A 22,840-nucleotide genomic window follows, 5' to 3' on the forward strand; every position below is an offset into this window, starting at 1 on the left:
ATTTAACCTTTCAATTAAATATTTTGTAAGTTTATTATTTCTGTAAAAAAATGAAACCGATTTCCACATCAAGGAAGTAAATATATTTTCCATCTCCTCCAGATTAGTTTGTAATTTTATATAATATAAAGCGATTTTTAAATCTTCAACGAAAATTTTTTGAATTTCTTTTTCTGCAATATCTCTACATTCTTTTAGCAGCTTTAGAAAATCCCCATACACAATCCACACGCTGAAGAAGATTCCGAGAATGAAATAACGTCAGTGATATATCCATGATTTTAAATCAGCGAGTATTTCGCGAGAAAACTCTGAAAATGTTAATAAATTATAGTAGGATTATAAGCACAGCCATATTAGAGAAAACTTCTCTTATCTATAAGATATTAAATTTTTAAAAATATTGTTCTGTTATATTAGTAGTAAACTTGTAAAATTTACTTGTAAAAATTACAAGTAAAACTATATGATGTTAAAACGTTTCGTATGATTTTCATTTAAAAAAAAAGAAAGTATTATGGAAATACATAAAAAGTAGTAAGAAATTGTCTTCATTTTCTTCATGAAACATATTTTTTAGATTAATTTTAGATTAATATAAAGAATTTCAAAATGAAATTACCTTGAAAACATTATCTAATTTAAAATGTAAAATACTTTTATTGAGGTTTACTAGAAGTAAAATTTCATGAAATTAGCAAAAATATTCGCTTTGTATGCACAAACAAACATAGACACCCTTAATTCCATTATTTCATTCTCGACACTGTGCTTTCAATCTTGTATGGTTTGAGATGTATGCATATACTTGGAGACGCGTGTATATGTATTCGTTGTTTGTCATTTCGAAAAATATTCTGGGTAATTTGGTAAATGGAGAAGTTGCAGCACCAGTAAATAGATAGATGGATACAATATATACAATCATATATACATACATACAATCATGAATCGGCACATTTTCCAAACAGATTAAGAGCGAGAGTACGCTTGGGACTCGAGGCAAACGAACGAATGTAAGCGCTGGAACCTTTTCTTTCTCGATTCACCTTTCATTTCCCTCCTCCCAAACTCTTCTCAGTATACCAGTCTCGTTCCCTGATGCATTTCTTAATAAATGAATCACTTTAATCTCGCGCTAGAAAGTACCCCAGGGTTGTAACTCGCGTTCCCAATTTCGTCGGTAGAACAAGACAATTAATCAGTATTGCGCCGAGAAATAATTCGATCCGCAAAGTAGTACGCGGGAATTTATTTTCAAGTATATACGAGTTTCCGTCGAATATTTATTGAGTACATTTCTGTACATAATTTTTGATTGTCTAATTTAATTTTTATATAAGTTTAAGTACAGATCATGAGATTTAAGTATATTATCATTATCTTTAACACAAAATGCAAAAAAATCTCTTTTAATCGGTTTATTTTTATATATTTCTCACGTGAAATATTTGAAAAGTCTAACTGTTTATTCAATATTTTAATTAGGAATATGTTAAAATGATTAGAATTTAGACAGAATGCAATCTAAATATTATGTTAGTGTATTTTTGAATTTAATAATATGGAAAAAATGATTGATATTTTCAACTCATTTGTTAAAAGGTTGCCTCGTTTTTTTTCCACTGATTTAATTTGATGCTGATACGGATATTTTTGATTCACAAAAATAGAAAGAGCAATGATTTAAAAGTTGATCGTTCTTGATACTGAAGATTACGGCAACGTTGTTAGTCGTGATCGCTTGTTTGCTTGGTGCGATCGATAAAGTCTAGGATACCACTGATATTTCCCTTCCAAGCAAAGAGCCACTACAACGTGTACGAGCTGTTTCTGAAGAGGCTCTCCGCGAGAGATCACGATACCATCGCGGTGACGCACTTCCCTCGCAAGGACTCGTCTGGCCGACGTGGACATTTCGTCCACTTTGGTCAGCACTCGATCGCTCGCTTAGTTTCTAGGATTTCACGATTTCGAGGCGAAATATTAGATACCTGACCTAGAATATCGGCGTGAAAATTTGCCATCCCGTGCTGGATCATCCGAAAGTGAAGAGGATCATCGACACGAGAAAGCGTTTCGACTCATGAACGAGATTTTTGCCGCCGAGTTCTTTCCGAATATCACATCCGCGCTTTAAATATATCTAGGTTGGCGTTATCAGCAGTCGCCGTGATCGTGCCACCGTAGTCGAACGAGGTCCTTAGGAATTCTGAGAATTCGAGCTACATCCCTAACTGGTTCAGCCTTATACCAGGCGAATGAGTTTTCTTGAAAGATCGATTAATACGACGATAGTTCTACCGATCACCAAACCGGCTTATAGCTAGGGAAGCAGATGCGCGGAATTTATCCCAAAATTGCTGTTAGAAATTCCGCCTATCGATGATGCTATTTTTAGTTTGTATGAGTTTGGTATGCGCCGCATAAATGCTTGAAATTTCATTTAGTGTTGATAATAAAATTAATAATTACATCGCAGATAAAGGAATTATTGAAATGGTTTTACACAGAATTTTTAGTTCTCTCTTATATATAGCAGCAAATGCAGCAAATTTAATTTTCATTTCTGATATAAATTGCCTTTTTTCTAAATATAATAAAATAAATGATAGTCCTAATTATTATTGCTACAAAAGTATGCGTTAAATAAATTTCGATTGCGTTAAATAAATAACATTAATTTATGTTACAATCAATTATATTCAAAATAGATATCAATTGAAAAATTAATCGCAAATTTATACATAGAATGTTGTTCTCTGATGAGTTATACGAAATCACGAGGTCAAGAAAATATTTTATGCATGATTTGTCTGACTTCGATATCCTCCGGTTCGGAATATCAGTTCAGATGATCTTGAGGAATGATCGTGAGCATCGCACAACTTCTGGCGTAAGAATTTAAGGAAATCGGAGATATTCATATTCCGATATCGGGCCCAAAGCCACCGTCTCGTGGATCTTCAGGATTATCTGGACTCTCACGACGGGAACGGCGTTATTTACTTTAGTCTGGGATCGCAAATAGACCCGTCCACTATACCGAGCCAGGTGTTTGCCGCCCTTTACCGGGCATTCGAGCAAGTACCGCAGCAAATACTGTGGAAATGCGCTAAAGGGAGAGAGAATGACCCCACTGCTAGGAAACGTTAAGTGCATCGAATGGGCGCCGCAGCTCTCTGTATTGTGTACGTACTACTTTTTTGTTTCTGGGCGGGATTAAATGTCGAAAGAAGCTTATCCGCGCGAAGGTCACGGAAAGAACACTTTTCCGTAGCAGGTATACCGAGCAAGAGAAGTTCTTGATAATGGAGTGGATGTCGATTGAACATGCTAGAAACGATTAAAAAAGTTTTCAAGCGCTTTGATTTCTTCTTCTTTATCGCATGTGTATCATATAAAAACTGTGTAAAAAGTAAAAAAAATTAATAATTAACAATTAGTGATTAAAGTATAACAAAAATTAGTGATTAATGTAAAAAATAAAAAAATTAGTAATTAAAATATTAATCTTCAATACAATTTAATACATTTATAAATCTGACATATCTTATATGTACATATCTTAAAAAATATCTGTGTATAGATATTTTAAAAAATATTTAACTATCTTTTTCTTGTTCATATTTATTATAAAAATGAGAAAAAATTTTTTATAGCCATAACGTCATTTATTATAAGTAAATATAGTTTTAATAATTGACTAAAAAGCTGATTGATTAAAAAGCATTCAAAAATATCGCTATATGTTTCAATCATTATGAAAAATAATTTATTAAATTTATTAAATTAAAATAATGATGACTTAGAAATGTTTTTGAGAATAATTCTTTAATAATTCTTGGTAAACGTTTTAATTTACACAGGATTCTTCTATTCTTATGATATATTTAGTAATTTTCAATCATTTTAATTCTTTCTAATTCCTTATCGATTACGCTGTTGTTATATTTGGGATAGTGAATCTATACAAGACTGCCTGCATATAGAGAGAATAATACATATTGCCGTACTGTCAAGCGAATAATATGTTTATTGCGATATTATTATCCAGCGATCATATAAAACTCATTTGAAGTTTGCATTATCGTTAAATAATCCGCAAGTAAATTTGCACGAATATTGAACGGCTTTTAATGTTTGTTACAAATTTACCGTTTGTTATTAAAATAGTTTGACATTTATCAAAATATCAAGGCAAAAATATATCAAGCAAATTCAAGATAAGATGAAGGAAATATTGGTTTTAAATTGTTTGACACAAATGTTAGTAAAGATATTTATAAATGTATATAATAAAAATATCTATACATATATTAATATATAATATATATATATATATATATTTTTTTTTTTTTTTCTTGTAAAATTGAATTTTGTATGTGTGAATTTGAATCAAATGTATTCACTTGGAACAATTCTGCTCATTTTTCTACATTAGATATTATTAATATTTTATATTTTCAAATAAAATACCTTTAAATTTGTATTCATTTATCATAATTATTAGTTAAAGAATCTAATGTCATCTCTTTACTTTACTTAACACATTTATTATATACTTAGAAAAATGTCAAACTATCAAATATAATTCGGAGTCGTGATGTGCAACTATCTAGACAGAATGCATCCGACTCGAAAATAGTTATCCTAAAAATGGAAAGTATTAATGATGCTTAGTGTATAAAATACCATCTATGTTCACGCGCAAATGAATGTGATTCGTGCTGTTTTTTTATGAGAGTACCGTTCGCATATATGTATGTACACCTGAAGAGAACAAATTATTTTCAGGTATTCGCCTGTTTTTCCTCTAAACCACCGTCGCGTGACCAACGCTTTTCATAAAATTCCATTTTCGTTATATTATGCAATCAAACTCGTTATCGTTATTACCTCGTTTTATCCGCTCTTACGATTTCATTTTTATGCGTAAATTTTAAATCCACTATTCAAAAGTCAAAGTTGCAATGTTTTTTTTTTATTTTGAAATAAAAGATTGAGAAGACATTTCAATTATTTAAATTTTTAATTAATTATAAAGTAGCACTTTAAAAAATAAAATTTTATATATCAAATTCAAAATCAAATTAATCCAAATAATATATAAAGAATTTAAAATAAAGAAAGATGCAAAAATTAAAAATTTGTAACTGATTCTCATTCAAAATTTAACAGTTTAATCCAATTTCTGTTTGTGACTTCTTTGTAATATAATGTAAATGTATACTGTGAACAAAGATAATAAGTACCCTCTTATCATATAAAATATCTGGACCCGAATGCGCGACTCTTCATCATTCACGGAGGGCTGCTCTGGACGCAAGAAGCGATTTACTGTGGGGTGCTGATCTTAGAAATGTCCCTTCTCGACGATCAGTTTTGAGCATGGCCTACTTCGTGTGGAAAAGGGATTGATACTGCAGTTCGATTTTCCCAACGGTTCTCATACAGAACATTATCGAGCAGTTTAAACGAAATATTAAACAAAGATTTAAAAAACTAAAATTTTTATATACAAAATATTAATTTTTCGTATTTAAAACTTTCTATAAATTATTATTATTTTTTATACTTCTTTATATTACTCGATATTTTTCGTATATATCAACTGATACGTTTAAAGTGTTAAAGATTTTAATTAATCGGTAAAAGAAAAAAGTTACCGATTCCGTAAGCATCTGTCAGAAGCATCTGTTTCAATAAGTAGGTAAAACTGCTCAAGTATTGTACTGCTCAACAAGTTATTCGAAGCCTGCCGATAATTGCCGAATAAACGATCGTAATTTCAAATTAATTGAATTTTTTTCTCTCAATATTCGAAAATCCTAATACAATTTAACATAGCTGATAAATACAGTTGAGAGGCACGGTTTTTCATGCATTTTTAAAATGGAAAAAAGATGTCTCTTTAAAGCAAATTTTCATTGTAAATGAATTATGTATTTTAATCTAAATTCAATACTTTTACTAGAATATCTTAATATACCAAAGTAAATAATTTATGTTATTAGAAAATAATACACATTCTCGCCAGAATTATCGATATTGTTTTTCTATGCATGTATGTATATATGTTTCAATTTCAGTTTCTCTCCCATATACATATATAATACTTGAATGAAGCGAAATAATACAATTGACAAAAATATTAGAATTTGATTTATTTATTTTTTATCTCACGAATATTATTAAACAAACCATGCTATTATATTTTAAATAGATATATGCTTAACTTAGTATAAAAATTAAATCCATTTTCATGGTAAAACTCATTTTTTCATACAAAAATAAACTCTCACGAGAAATTGCACTCATATAGATTCATAGAAAAATTCCGTCGTTTTTTTGAAGCTGTCAGTTCAATTAAAATAAATTGCGTCGTTATTTTAACATTTATAACGAGCTTTTGCTTTAACTTTGATATGAATTATTCTTCAAAACACACGGCAAAAGGGGCTCGAGCATAACCGAGTGTGTACACCTGTACATACTCAGTTTCAACAACACAATGCCGACGCGTTGTTACATTAATTGTAAGAGTCGTCTTATACTACGGAAAGAAGCTTTTGCATATTTCAGCCTTATATCACTCACGCGCTTTATTATAAATGTGTGTAGAGAGAACCAAAACAGGAAACCGGAAAAGCCAAGCGTGCTCGCTTGGCTTTCGTAGGGAGAATAAAAGCGCAGTATAAATTGGGGTAAAGCCATTGGCTCCTTTGTGCTCCTGTGAATGCAATTCAATAAAGTGTTTAGAGTGAAAAGCAGCACAAAAGAAGTCTGGCGATAAATGACAATTTGCTGAAGTTGGCAATTACGGTGAAGTACGCTGCTGTTGAAAGGTGGTCTTAATGGAACATTGTTAAAAAGTATGCAACAATAGAAGATAGACTAATAGGCGTCAGAGCGCAGATTTCATCATGATTTTTTTTCAGAATAATTCAGGTTCAAGTGCCTTCTTTGCATTTTATGCTAAAATAATAAATCTCTTGTAAATTTAATTTATTATGAATCTTATCACACTATTCGAATTTTGCCGAAGCTGATTTATCGTTTCTGCGAACGTTGCATATATCTGAAACAAGATTTATTATAAAGTTAAAGTTTTTCGTTAATGCTAAAACACACTAATCATTTAGTAAAGATTTGATTTTCAACACTATTTTTAACATAAACAGCGATTTGAATCTTATTTAACTTTGCAATTTATTTTTAAAACTAATAATATTACAATACAAAAAAATATAATTGTTTTAATACATATGTATAAGTCGTTTAACGTAAATTTTACAGAGGTAAAAGTTGACTTTCTATAAATATTCGAAAATATTGGAAAACCCAAAAATACTGACACATATTTCTAATTTAATTTATTTTAAATGAGAGCTGTACCTATTGTGCGAACATTCCATTTGATATTAAATATCGAGAAAAGCACAATGTGTGTGTTATATAATAACAACAACATTGTTGGTTTTTTATCAATTCAATTAGCTTCTAGTGAGCGTTTTCGAGAGAAATAGTTTTCGCATTGTTCTGCAAACGTTCTCTATCTCTGCGAAATATTCTTTCATAAAACTGATAACTGTGAAAGTTCTAGGTTGGTAATAATGGATTTAACGAATTGGCGTCGTCGACTTGCGACACATCATTGAATTTTCATTATCGTAAGCTGACAATAATATCGAATAAGTGTCGATATAATATCGCACGCTGGATGACAGCGTAACCGTTTGCTGCGAGAAGTTTCCTTCCGTGTGCTTGTTACCTGACGGTTTTTTTTTTCATCACCTCGTCATAGACAGAAATGGGGCGAAATGGGAGAAGAACTGCTCCGCGTCTAATGAGCCTCTAGTTGACATCCGACTAGTGCGGATAAGTATCGTCAAGCAGTGACATTCTCTCGAGGGCGCACTTCCGTAGTCAAGAGAAGTCAACGGACATATCTTTTTTTTTTCCCGAAAAGAAATGTGTTGCATCGTCAACATTTTTTATCCAAGAGAGAATGTAACTAAAGATTATATATAAATTTAATTTGTATAAATTATATTTATATAACATTTTCTTTTGAATTTAACATATCATTCTTCGTGATAAATAGAACATTAATACTTTTGTAAACTGCATAATATTCAGAGTATTGATCAATATATATATATATAGAATGTCCCACTTTCAACGTGTATGTCATTGTCAAGAAGGCCCTTTACGTATGCATCGTATTGAATTTATGTTTCAAACTACGCGTATGGTACTACGCTACGTATGTGACAGCATTCTGTCTGTATCGCTTGAAGTTTTGCTCGATTCTGCTTGAATAGGCAACGATCGAGCGGATCCGTGAAAGGCAAATACACAAAATATAGGTTACATATCGCTTCGTTGCCCTTTTATGCTTTTTCGAACATGAGGTCGCAAATATTGAGCTCCTTTTTAAGACACGGGCATCTGCCTATAAGGGAGGTAAATTGTTATCGACGTCTCTTCCAGTTTGCGTCTCGTCGAGTTCTTCGTCAAATCTTTTTTTCAGGATGATTGCTCGTACGTTTGGCAAGTTTCCGCCGTGGAACGTTGCGAATGGGTGAGGAGCACTGAAGATTGCTACTCAGACTCAGTGATTCAGTACACGGTACTGTTGTTTTGCTTCTTCAGATCCGAAAACGTATACTTGTTTGTTAGCGGTTTGGTGCTCGTGCTCTTATGGCTGCTCTATTTATTCTTGATCTTGGGAACCACGGCAGATAACTTGTAAGTTGATTCATTCTGATATTTATATAACCGGAAATCATTATATATCATTTTCAATTTCTAATTGAACGGATAATTATCGGTAGACAATTTTTATTTATAAATTTTATTAAATTTCTGAATAAATCGTTATATATTTTAACATGTAAATTTACTTAATCAAGCGCAAGTGAATAAATAAGTGAATAAATAAATATGAAAATAAATAAATACAAAATGATTTATTTTATATAAATATAGATTATGAGAACACAATGGGTAAGTACAGATAATAAAATTGCATCTTATCTTAGTACCGACCTTGGAAACTTTGGCCAAGTTTAATTCCGATGAAAACCATATGTTACCGTACACAGAATATATGTATGTAGATGATTATGTAACTACAAGCAAATTTTGACTTTTGGCAAGTAACCAAACCAATAATTTAAAGATTCATGTTTCCTCATATTTCAACAGTCTACATTCTATATATATATATATACGCAGTGGTTTCTCTCAAAATGATAAACAAAGGGTTTCCTTAGGTTCGTTCAGGTTATACAAATATTAGAAAAAGATGGCAGATTGCCATGTATTCAATCATAGGTCTCGAAATCCCACAAATCGAGATTTTTCAATGCATTTTTTCCGTTTTTAATAATTACTACCGTTGACGCAAAAATATCATTGTTTGATTCTGATATTTTTTAAAAGTTTACATACACTTTTCTATAAAATATATAATAAATAAAAATTAAAATAAATAAATAAATAAAAATTTTTAATTATTAATTTTTTATTGTAATAATGTATTGTGCACCAGCTACTGAATAAATCAGCACGCGTTTTATAATATATAAACAACATATAAATTTAACGAGATTTATTAAATTTTTATTCGCAGTATTTATATTCAAAATTATATTCTTGTTTTTATGCAATCATCATCTAAATTTCTGATACTTTTAAAAATCGCTAAAGAGTTCGTAATATTTATTTTTCTGCGCTTAATGATAAAGAAATGCAACCGCGCTATATCGTAAAGTTTAGTGAAATTCTGCTTTGATCTATATTTAATATAATAATTAATATAAAAACATTCGGACATTAAATTTATTTTCTTATATAAATAATATTATGTGACATAATATTATATATTTTCTGTAAATTTTAGTGAAAGATATGAGATATTAATTAAATATAATGTGCTTAAATGAAAGCTTGTCCAAAAGTTATTTCTTTTTCAAGCCGAATGTTTTATATATTTTATGCTTCATTAATAAAATCGTTATACCAATGTAAGTATGGACATTTCGTTAAATCCTAAATAAAGTTGTATGTTACCAAAATAAAATTTTGTAATTTTGCTTTTCATGATAAAATATACAAATTATAAGAAGAATATATTATAATTAAAAATAAAAGAAATTTAATTTAAATTAGTAATTTGCTACATAAATTAAATTCGAGAAAAAATTCTCAATTACTCCTCCAATTAATTCTCATTACTTATATTTATATTATAATCTTCAATATCATTACTTATATTTATATTACAATTAAAAAACTTTTCTACAAATTAGTTATGTCATAAATATCGAAATCGAGATATATATATATATGTTATGAATTAATCACTACAATATTTTTATTTCAGTTTTTGTCCAGCACTGGCGGTAATAGCCAGTGTAATGCGTCTATCGGATAACATAGCTGGAGTGACGATATTGGCATTTGGAAACGGCGCGCCTGACATCTTCACGTCCCTCGTGTCGAGAGGCAACGGAGAGATAATAATGTTCACTGAATTAATCGGAGCGGGTGTCTTCGTGACCTCGATGATTGCCGGTTCCGTGGCGATAATTAAACCCTTTAAAGTTTCACTCAAATCTCTCATGAGAGATGCCTGTTTTTATATCGCTTCCATATGCTGGATAAACTACGTAGTGTGGGACGAAATGGTTTACTTTTGGGAAGCCGTAAGTACGTCTATTATTTTTATTCAAATTTGATAAAGTAATATCAATTGACTTTTGCGGATCCATCGTTTTATATTCTTTGTAAACATGAATTGATTATTTCGCGTTCGTAATTAAAAAAATGTAATTTCTTTCTCTTCTGTTTTTTACTTCTTATTTTTACAATCATTGACTTGTAACGAATATAAGATTATAATAATACAAGTACAATCGTAAAAAAGAATTATACTTAAAAAAGTACATTATATTTTTTCATTATATATTTTTCATATAAATTATATATCTTATACTTCACATGTCATATACTTTATAATATTATTGATTGTCATATGTGAGAATTTATATAGGAACCGATTAATTATTATTCCAATGCTAATATTGATGCTTTAGGCTTGAATACATAAGTAAATATATGATTTCCATTATTCTATTCTGTGTTACAAGTGAATGATTGATTAAAATAGATAATAATTTTCGCCAATCTTGCCTTTCAATTAATCTTTTCAAATTGGTAATAAATGAGTGAAATATAATATTATATACATGTTATAATGCGTCATAAATATGTAATTACGTTTATATATACTATAGCAGCATAATTTTATCTATTATTCCAATGAAACATTCAAATGCGTAATTGCCAAGCGAAATGATTAAAACGTGATATTAATTTTATCATATATAGTATATATATGAATAATTAGGATAGTGTTTGGCAAATTTTATCGATATTTCGCACGGCAAATCAGACGCATCATAATGAAAGAGGAAGTTTAACTGCGGGAAGCCATAAGTGATTTCATTCTGGAATAACGATAATTCTTCGGCGAATTTAATTAAGCTACGCCGCAGTCTCTCTCTCCACCACTTGCCGGCTGGGCTTGCAATCTGACTGTCGATGAATTTTTGCGGGATTCCGCGGCAAGGAATCCGTTTCACTGGGAAAGCAGGGATTATTGTTGCAACGGATAAAGTCCAGGGAAATAATTTTGCGCCCGTACAAAGCGCCATTGGCGCAGGTTATTGTTACGCCACGTATAAAGCCGTCGAATATCTTGATTCATCTTCTTCATATCGCGAAACGCGATAGTATTATAAATAGACAGAAACTCAATTTTACTCTAGATGCTTCGTAATTCTCCTCAGCAATGATTTTAATATAGTTGTATGTATATAAATAAGTAAGTTTCAAGGAACAGACAACTTGTGTTTAATATGCGCATTCACTTATTACCTGCTTCATTAAAAGCTCTTAAAAGAATCTTAGAATCCTAGAAAGAACATCTTTTTTATTCAGATTTTAAAAGAAAGAAGTAATTAAGATCTTTTTTCTTCAATTAAAAAGAACACGGTGTCATCGAAGTTTTTTTTGATATCATCTATGTAAGCCATTTATCCCATTGCAAACAGTAAGTATATAAGATAAGAATATAAGATATGAAAATAACTTTATAAATCGAGAGACATTAATGTTTTTTAATATTTAATAAATTTTAATTGCAGGTCTTATTCTGGTCTATGTACTATTTATCGCAGTGATCGTAATAATGCAGACGTATGAGACCAAAGAAGAAAATCTAAAAAGTATAGTATATTACAAAGATCCCTCGACTTATATCGAATCATTCGCGAATTTTTAGTATTTTATTTAGGAATCTCGGATGACAAAAATTAGAATTTATAACTTTCAAAAAATACAAATAAAATTGTACTCTTCTCTGTAAAAGTTTCTAATTTATATTTTAGAGAAATATATTCTTAAGATACCTCTGTATCCCCGGAAATTTTATAATGCGCTTTCGAAAATTATATTTCTACTCCACAATGGGAAATTTCCTTACAACTTCTGAATTCGTTGTAAAGATCTATAAAAGACACGACTATCTTCTATTTTCTCTTTCTTTCTCTTCTTCTTTATCGCCTATAGAAAATTTTCTCCATACTAAGTATCGATCCCTTTTCCCGAGAACATTCTTATGTACTTTCAGCCAGGATCCCAAGTGTACTCGATCCAGACGTCCTGCATACTTACTTGGCGAACAGAGACACAAGCACCATTCCCAAGATTCCCGCTAGAAGCCGACCTTTTGGCTTACGTGCCAAACTAGGTATCGAGCGTCGTTTTTATGACTCATCGCACATATCCATGTCTTTAGTTCTTTTGAATTTTTCAATAGTTCAAATTTTTGCTTTCAGAATCACACATGCATTCTTTCTTGTATTAAATAAATGTATCGATTTCTATTCCCTCTATATTTTCAAAAATTATTATTTCTTTGAAAGTAAGAATCGTGAAATGTGTCTTTTAGCACAATTATGCTCATTGTATATTTCCATTATAAATATTTACATATTTATCTAGCAATTTGCTTGAACGCATAATTTTTTAAAATATGAATGTATGTGTTCGAAAAACGTGTAAGAAAAATAAATATAGAATATAGAATATTTTTTAAATAGTTAATTCTTGCTTTAAAATCGCCATGTATGATTAATTTGAGTGTTCTATGTTTTTATATATGTTTGTTTAAATCAGATATTGCTGTCGCAACGGAAATAGAGAGATCAAAAATACGAGGTGGTCTCGTTCAGTTGAAACCGGAAATTATCGACTACGTTTCCGATAGACCAATAGGTCTTTTCAAAGAATTTTTATACGATGTCAATCCGATCAGTAGAGAAGATTGGAAGAACTCGAATAGATTATTTAAAATCATTCTGATTATACGTTCGCCTGTTATGTTGCTATTGCAACTCTTTATACCAGTTGTGAATCCTACTGCTGAAAAAAGAGGCTGGTCAAAGTTATTGAATTGCTTTCAGTTGTGTACAACACCTACGATAGCGCTATTTCTATTAAATGGTACGTCTAATCTTTATAATATTATAACAATTATATAAAGGCAAAGATATTAAAAATACTGTTTATTGATTTCTGGCCTATTTCTTTCTTGAATAAAATTCCCAACAATATTATAGAACCGTTCTTTAGAATGTGTTTTATTCCAATATGGTAGATGCAAAATCCAGATGGATAGTCAATAACGCATAATCGTCGTATCGACAATCAATGCATATAACACAATCTGTACCACTCAACTTCAATTTCATTTTAACTGTTTTATTGCAGTTTGGCAAACGACTTTTGGCAATGTGCCGATAGTGCCGATATTCCTCGTTGTCGGCACTGTAATTGGTGTAATTGTGTTTCTAACGACTCACGTGGACCGTGTACCAAAATTCCATAATGTAAGTATTTTCTCTTTCTTTTCTGCGCAAGAAAATGATCGAAGCTTTAATAAGTGTTCACGACATCGAAAAATGCGAAAGAGATTAGCAATTTTATTAATTTTGATGATAAAGAATGTAACATAATTTCAGACCTTTGCATTTTTGGGATTTTTCGCTGCCATGTTGACGGTTTATTTGATAGCTCGGGAAGTCATGGCGGTACTTCAATGCATAGGATACGCATGTAGCATATCTGACGCCATGCTGGGTATCACTTTTCTTGCATGGGGGAACAGTGTCGGGGGTGAGTCGCGTTGAAAAATGCTTCTTCTTGCCAAAGTATTTGTGAAAATAAAATAAAATAAACCAAAACTACACAATTTAATAAAAAAAGTATTCTGAGATTAAATTTTTAAACGTGACAAAAGACTCTACAATATTAAACTGATTAATTGTGATGTTACACATTTTCCAGAGAGAATCATTATGAAATTATAATTCTTTAATAGTAGCTTTTGTTCAGTAAGAGTTAAAGTCTAATTTAATTTGTATTTGTCCATAATAATTCTGTATATTTATATAAAACCGTATGCAAGCTAATTTTAAATTTTGCCCAGATCTGATATCGAATGTCGCTATTGCCAGACGGGGATTTCCTCGCATGGGATATGCAGCTTGTTTTGGCGGGCCGATGTTTAACACTCTGCTGGGACTAGGGCTGACTTACGGCATTGCCAGCGCTGTCGATCCTGAACAACAGACGAAGATCAGGATTAGCGATATGGCACCCGGTTGCCTGGCTTTCCTCTTGTATTCACTAGTGGCTACCATAATTTATTTGAGTATCACGGGAGCTATCGCACGTCGTTCTTACGGTGGTCTGTTGTATTCCATTTATTTTACTTTTATTCTCATACAATTTTTAAGCGAATTGCATGTTATACATCCGCTTGGCACTGATCACAGACCTGACGCATAATATCACATATATTTGATATTTATTTAGTACTGCTTTTTCATTTATGTTATATATAAATAAGATCAAATTAATAAGAAATAAAAAAACTATTTATAATTATGAGTCGTCTTCTATCTTTGATACAATATTTCATATATAAGTGCTGCAGGATAAAACATTAAAAAAAAAGTAAAGTATGTAAGTAATATGGAAGAGAACACTTTTCTTTCATGAATTATGTTAAATGAGTCAAGATTATACGAATACAGGTAGAGAGATGCATTTTTAACATGAAACGGAAGGCAAACTTCGTAGGAAAACATTTGGACGCTGGATATACATACATACATACATACATACATACATACATATACATATATACATATATATATATATATATATATATGTATATATGTAGAAAGAGAGAGAAAGAGGGAGAGAGAAGTGAAAAGGCGAGCGAAGGCGAGAGCGACGTCAGGTCGTTTTTAGACATTTCCCCGGAGAGAACGAAGTGTCCCGTTTCCGACCGAAACCGGTTAGTATGGCCACCATAACGCCGAAACGGAAACCACAAGTCATGAGGCGGTTAGTAGTCTTGGGGTACGCGTCACTTTTAAATTTTACATTGCGCTGTATATCATGGTAACCTCGAGTGCTACACAGAGCCGCGTAATTGAATCCGTTATTAGGTGAGGGACACATTTTCTACGTGCAAACGTCCTTTATAACGTTTCTCATTTTCTTCCGAACGCCATAAAAATATGGACGTAAATTGTTTTTACCTTTTTATATATCTGACTTTTCCAACATGTATAATTTTCTTATCTACTATACATGCGCCCTACTTTTGCATTATCTTATTGCTATGATAAATGTTGAATTTGGAAGAGATTAACTCTTTTGCGCTGTCTTTTCTTTAGCGATTTTATAAATGATTACTTTCAATGGAAATGTCGAGTTATTCATAAATCTTTTTAGAATAATTAGTGAATGAAGATAAAGAGCTTATGGTTGACTAAGCTGCTATGGAGAAAATAGATGATAAATCTGTATCTTTTAGTTAATTTGGCATTGAAGTTACTTTAATAGAATTTTAATTGGTTGCATAAAATTTTTCTTTAAAAAAAAAACAAGAAAATAATCTAATTATACATTTAATTTCGAAGCTTTGGAACAGCGAAATGAGGTCTAACAAGAAAACAATTATTTTAATTTTGAACAAGGAATAATGTATTCTTTATAAGAATAAGAAATGGGGAAAAAGAGTCAAGAGGAATAGAAATATAACTTGTTCATTCTCTTTCACACCTTTTCATCCTTATGTCTCTTGTTGTAGATGTTGTCGGAGAGAATCGTCCCTAGCAGTCTCTTTCACCTTGTATACCAAGGTCTCTCTATTGTCTCTATGCAAAAGTTTAATTCCGAACTACCTCTACTTTCCGTTCCCCTTTTTGCCCTATCAAAGTGCCGATAGGACAATGAACAAAGATGGCTTGTCGCGAAGATAGACCAAAGTTTTGCCACTGCAAAATCTGAATCTTCTCTTGTGGTGGTATCTGCGTATGTAGGGAGGAGCTAGAGTTTGCGAAGGAGCTTTTGGGGAAAGACTATTCACGAAATGGCTCTTTTTATATATATATATATATATATATATATATATATATATATAAAGGAATACAAAAGAGAACCATTTATTTTAACCATTTAAGTTAATCTCTTCCAAATTCAACATTTATCATAGCAATAAATTATTAGTTACTATATTGATTTTGAATTTTAAATTTTGATAATGTTTCAGTGTTTATGTTCGACATGCACAGAATCCGCATATCCAACAAAGTAATTCATTACCCTCAATTGATTTGTCGTATAAGCGCGACACCTGTTGTTCCCTATACGCACAAATTGCATTTAATTATGTGCAATTAATGTTGATCTCACTATAAAATGTACACTCCATTTAACATTTATCAAATGTAAAATGTATGTTATCAAATATGGCAGAAAGATAATAAAAATTATACATGAAAAATTTAGAGAGTTGAATATTTATATATACTGATTAAGTTGTACACTTATTTGATTAAAATAAGAAAGCAAGTCAAATAATAGCATCATGAAAAGAAGAAAGAAAGAGAGAGAGAGAGAGAAAAAGACAGCGTTATATTATAAAAATATTTCATAGGTATAAAGAAATATCTAACACAGCGATGTCAAATAATAATATGCTTACACTATATGCACAACATCACGTCTATTTCTAGTCCATGCTCTTTTGTATAAATCGTTTTCAATTATTCAAAAGCCAACGGCATGGAAACTGGATTGGCGTTTCTGTTTCAGGCTGTACGTTTCTCTCCCAAATCTACAGAATTCTTTGTGTACATTTTTATGAAAAATTTTTTATCCTATATTATTCAAATTTTTAAAATATTCTGAACGCGCCTTAGCATTCATTGTCAGCAATGTTGACATTATGTAAAAAATAAATTTTCGTAGAATAAGTACAGTATTTTTTAATGAAAGAAGAATTTGCTGACAAATATTGAATAAGTTCGTGAAAGTAAAGAAAACTTTATCGAACTATATATTAGGGCGCGACTCCCCCTGTCTAGAACGACTGGATCGGTGCCCAACATCCGTAGATAAGAATCCTGTCTAGTCTCTTCCGTGCCAACGTGAGTTAACGACCCTCTCATCCGGATCGCTCGTTCAAGGGTAGCGAACGCAGAAAATATTCAACATTAGCGAATCGGAAAACATCGCAAAAAAAGACATTAATATCTTTCCTATAACGTTATAGATATATTCGTAATGTTACAAAAACTTTTGTAAAATTAATGCGCTTTAAATATAAGTTGTCTATGAATCTAAATCAGAGAGATGCTATCACATAAATATGTAAACATGGGTCACAGCAAATTGAATTATCCAATTCAAACGTTATAATATGTAATAAATTGCAAATCTCTAGATAGAAAGAGAGGCATTCTCTCTTACTTTGTCACTTTTTTCTAAAACACTATTACTACATGTATCGAAACAGTATTGGTGATGGTACTCTGTACTCTAATATAGTTTAATGTTAAATGTTTGCTCAGAGTACACTTCGTCGACATATTAATTATCTATTTTCGCGTAACATTTATGGTATTATATTACTCTCCGGCAATATATATATATATATATATATATATATATATATATATATCCATGTATCATTCATAATAACCGATGAATATGGAATTATCGGCTAATAAATGATTAATTAATCAAAATTAAATATGCTCTCGTGTAAAATAACATGTGATACTTTTCGCAGTACTTCACTTAATACACACGTGCTCCAATTAATCTGCATAGAAAAAATCTCGATGTAATCTCGATTTTCTCTTTATTATCAATTATTTACTTATTTCTCTCCAATGTTTTCCAACGTTCAGAGACTCAATAAAACTGGACATCCGGATATAATGTATAGCATTTCTCTTATTTCAAGGTCTATGGAGTCTCCAATCGATGCTCGATATCAAAATTAAATAGAGTACCTATGATACCATTATTACTTCCGAAAAACTTTTATCATTAATCCGACTAGAAAACTTTAAAGAAAAACGCCGCTGTAATATCTGTCTTGTATTTGCCATCGTTCAAGTTTTTATTCTTACCGCAAAATAACTTTCGGACAATATGTTATGGTTGCAAATCTACTCTCAGTATTTTTATATCGTCAATCACATTCAAACGAAATTTTATTGTACAAGTATAAACAAAAATAAATATACAAATTAATAAATCACTGTAGTAAAATTTTGTAAAAAAATTGACTTTAAAACGCATTTCTTTAAAAATGGATATATGGGAAAATATATTACCGTAATCAGCAATAATACGCAGTGCGTTTATATTGTTTAATTTACAACGCACATGCAAACCGGGTTATACTGAGTTTACAAAAATTATTACGTTATCCAGAACACTTGCATACATATTTACACACTTCTAGAAATAACGATAATAATGGCAATGTCGCATATGTTTCGCTCGATTTAACTTTCGCGTTAATATATGCCACGGGCGATAACGTTTTACAGCATGGCAGACATTTGTTACATACATATTTCAATAATTTGCGCAAATGTGCGCGCTTCGATCCAAAAATTAAATAAAATGTATACACTGTACACATCGCTGTCACAATGGATTTATTCCCGCAAAATTATGCAAAACTATTAAGCAATGCGAGATTCTTGAAAAATTTTTCTGGCTACTTTTTACGCAAGCAAATTTAAAAACTGACATATCTCTCAATATGATACGCACATCGCAACGGTCTCATCTCTCATTTGCCTCCGACATCGAGTAGTTTCAGCCTCCACCTGACGGGATCGTTTGAAATTCTACGAGAAAATATATTGTAGCTAGATAAAATATATTACACTTGTGTGAGATATTATGCTCGTATTACTTGGCAAAATAGGAAACGGTGCAACGGTGATAAACTACGTACTTATACGTAATTCGAATGAGATAGACAGGTTTTTTTCGGTTTTTAGATCGATTCATACCGATGATTTATAACGACAGCGCATTGCTTATACGCCGCAAACTTTTACACGTTGACGGAATTCATAACTCAGGTATTACAAGAAATTTAGCTCGATGTACGAAGGTCATATATGCGGTATATGTGGAACGGCAGTTTGGATTTTGCTGAATCACGATTCCATGAATTATTGACGATAGCTGAACTGGAAATTGATTTTCTGATGTTAGCAGCGGTATCGTATTCGAGCCAAACATTTTTTATTTCCGTTATGTATTGAATGTTTTGTGTTGATGACACAGCTCGACCGTCCACGATATCCGGAAAAATTAATCTCTTTGCTGAAAAATCAATACCCTATACAATATTGCCGTCAATGAATAAGTATACGTATGAATGTAGAGAATGTAACAATTCCGGATATAGATGGATATACGGTATATTCTCTCTCTCTCTTTTTCTCTTCCGTTGAAAATATAAAAACAATTTTTATAAACATAAAAAGTAATTCTAAAAAATAAACTGCTAGATTTTGTAGATACATTTTTAAACCATCTTAAAAAGTCGATTTCTCTTTTTTTATTTGTCAATATTCAATCGAATTTTTGTTTCGTTAAAGTAAAACGAATCGGTAAATAAAATGAGAAAATTCTTTATTAAAAATTAATATATAAGTTTTTATCCGTATTTTGTTTGATATTAGTTTTGTTTGAAAATCGCATTGTACGGGACTATGCGGACCATCGAGGAAAATAGCGATAAACGATATCGAGCGCAGAGAACAGACATTTAAGGCCATAGCAACAAATACTACTTTAGAAAGAAATAGAGAAATTGAGAAACACTTAGGTGGTCGTTAAGTTTGATCGCAAAGATCGACGAAATTACGCTTGTTGTCACAAAAACGAAATCATCATTTCATTGAAGTGTTCAATAGATACAGACTTACGTAAAAAATAAAAAAAGTGCATTTTATATATAAGAAAAAAAAGTTACGTAGTTTATTAAATAAAATTATGTATTACTTGTATTTATATTTTAATTAAATAAAAAAATTAAAAATAATAATAAGCAATAAATAAATATTAAAATATTATCGGAGAAAATGAAAAAAAGAACTCAAAATATTTTTTAAAAATATATCTGTAAGTTTTTATACGTATATTAAATAAATTGTTTCTACGTGTCAAATAAAAAAAATTAGTGCAATTGAAACTTACTTTGAGTACGACAAAATTGTAATCTCAGCAAAGATAACAAATATATCAGGATAGCGTAAATAATTGGATATTGAGTGCGTTGACGCATGCAAAAATCGATAATCGTTCGTATTGCCGTTAAACAAAAACAAATCGACCGAATATACAGTACTTGAAATGGTAGAAATAAATTCTTGACTCGCATGAGTAGAATTTAATGGAAGAACGAGATGGCTTATCGCTCGGATGGCTCGATACCGTTAACTGTCCAAAAAACATTGCTGTTTCCTGATTTTATTATCCTGTCATTTCTACCTGAATTCCCATATATTGTTGTATACAAAAAAAGATGAATAAATACATTTTAATTTTCATTCACATACGCTTCGCAAAAAATAACACAATAATTCCATTATTAACTTAACAGTAAATGCAATACCTATGTATCGATAATCGATAGCGACGCTTTATAACTTAAAATTTTATACGCTCCTCATAATGTATGCTTGTAGATTAATTTACAATTTCTGCCTTGTATGCCCTTTTATTGTAAATAATAAAAAATGTAAAGCAATTTCGAACGCAATCATCTAATTCTGCAAAATGCAAATTAAAACGAGACAATAGTACATAGTGTGAAAATTACACACATACACTCGATATTAATTAATACTAAATTAATATTAAAATTTCTATTAGTACGCACATAGTATTTTTAATGCAGTCTAAATTTTTACAAACTTGTGTTGAGTTTTGCTGGATGATAATAAATTGCTTAGTTTAAAATGTATATAGTTGCGAATAATAAGATAATTGTTTAAAACGCTATCTGTAATACTTGCATATCTTTTGGGATAAATATATATCGAGTAGATTAAGATATATGTAAAAAATATGTAAGATATATGAAAAGAAATACGTAATATTGCTCCACATAAAAAATGTAATTTATTTTTTAACATAAAATGTCGCGAAACGTCACTAGATGTTGATCCAGTCTCATATTGATAAAAATTCATTTCAAATTTTACAACGACTAACGTTATGCGTTTATTTTCCGTCAATTTTAAAACGCTTCATAAGAAGCTGGAAAATTTAAAGTTTATTTATAAGTTAGCTAGAGAGATAACTTTAGGAAGAAAAGTTGCGTATCCCGAGATTTGCCGAGATTACGTATTATAGATATTTGACGCATTCTTTGGTTTGATGCATACTTGATATAGAGCTTTTGGCTACGTTTATCCGTACGTCTTGTGATTTATCGATACTCTACTTTTACGGTTACCGAGCAACTTGGGAAGAAATGATTTCCGCTCAAAGTATTGGATTACATAAACATCGATTTTAATATGAAAGGCACCTAAGCTCAGAGTGCACGATTCGCCTATGGATGCATTACGGCGTTGCAGCGTCAGTCAAGAACGCCACCTTTACTACTGGGAAATAGAATTTTCACTCTTGCTTGTAGGAGCCGCGCAGTTTATAGTTTCATGACGGAGATAAACGAGGAAAGTCGATACGACACCGACGAAACTTGACGGCTGGGATGTATTAATTGCTCTGGAGAAGGCTATGAAGAACAAGAGATAAAAGGATCCACGGAGAATTCTTTATAGAGAAAGAATCAGGGCAATCATAACGTTCCAAAGAGTCCCCAAATTTATCGACAGATATTGTACAGACAGGATAATTGTGACATCGTAGCTAAGCGTGTCTCCAATAGTGTTTTATAATTATTTTTTATAAAAAAATTTTTAAATAAAAATTCATAATTAATAGTGTTAAACTACGTAAGGAATTAACGAAATAGTTATATATATATATATATATATATATATATATATATATAGTGGAAAAAGAAAGAGAAAAGAAAAGATAATTGTAAAATATTATATAATTTTTTCTTCAAATATTATTTTAAACGGTTGAAAAATTACTCCAATAAAATTGAACACCCAATTTTGATAAAACTTGGATATTCATTTTGCGTCTACGAGATTGTTACTTTTTTCGATATCAATAAAATTTCACACGAGAATGATAAGATTTTTCGATAATTTTTCCTTGTCCGTATCTTTAGAGAGTCATCGTCAGAGGATTCGAAATTGGAACGGTATATAGTAGAGATCGTCTGGTCGTAAAAGCTACGGGAATCGAATCGAGAGGCGCTTTACGAAGCTGACTGCTATCA

At 30.9% G+C, this 22,840-nt stretch overlaps 1 protein-coding gene and 1 pseudogene across 1 annotated transcript; both read left to right on the top strand.

Moving 5' to 3' along the window:
• The first annotated feature begins 873 nt into the window (after positions 1-873).
• On the top strand, positions 874-5,389 carry LOC112638594 (annotated as a pseudogene).
• Positions 5,390-8,412: 3,023 nt separating this feature from the next.
• On the top strand, positions 8,413-14,925 carry LOC105248875 (mitochondrial sodium/calcium exchanger protein). Its single transcript, XM_025410597.1, has 9 exons — positions 8,413-8,469; positions 8,537-8,754; positions 10,394-10,719; positions 12,219-12,299; positions 12,704-12,823; positions 13,252-13,578; positions 13,846-13,964; positions 14,097-14,250; positions 14,564-14,925. The coding sequence occupies exons 1-9, from the start codon at positions 8,413-8,415 to the stop codon at positions 14,923-14,925; spliced, it is 1,764 nt and encodes a 587-aa protein (XP_025266382.1).
• The last annotated feature ends 7,915 nt before the right edge of the window (positions 14,926-22,840 follow it).

This window comes from Camponotus floridanus, unplaced genomic scaffold (genome assembly GCF_003227725.1).
Source record: "Camponotus floridanus strain SB8 unplaced genomic scaffold, Cflo_v7.5 scaffold33, whole genome shotgun sequence".
In the NCBI taxonomy this organism is placed as follows: domain Eukaryota; kingdom Metazoa; phylum Arthropoda; class Insecta; order Hymenoptera; family Formicidae; genus Camponotus; species Camponotus floridanus.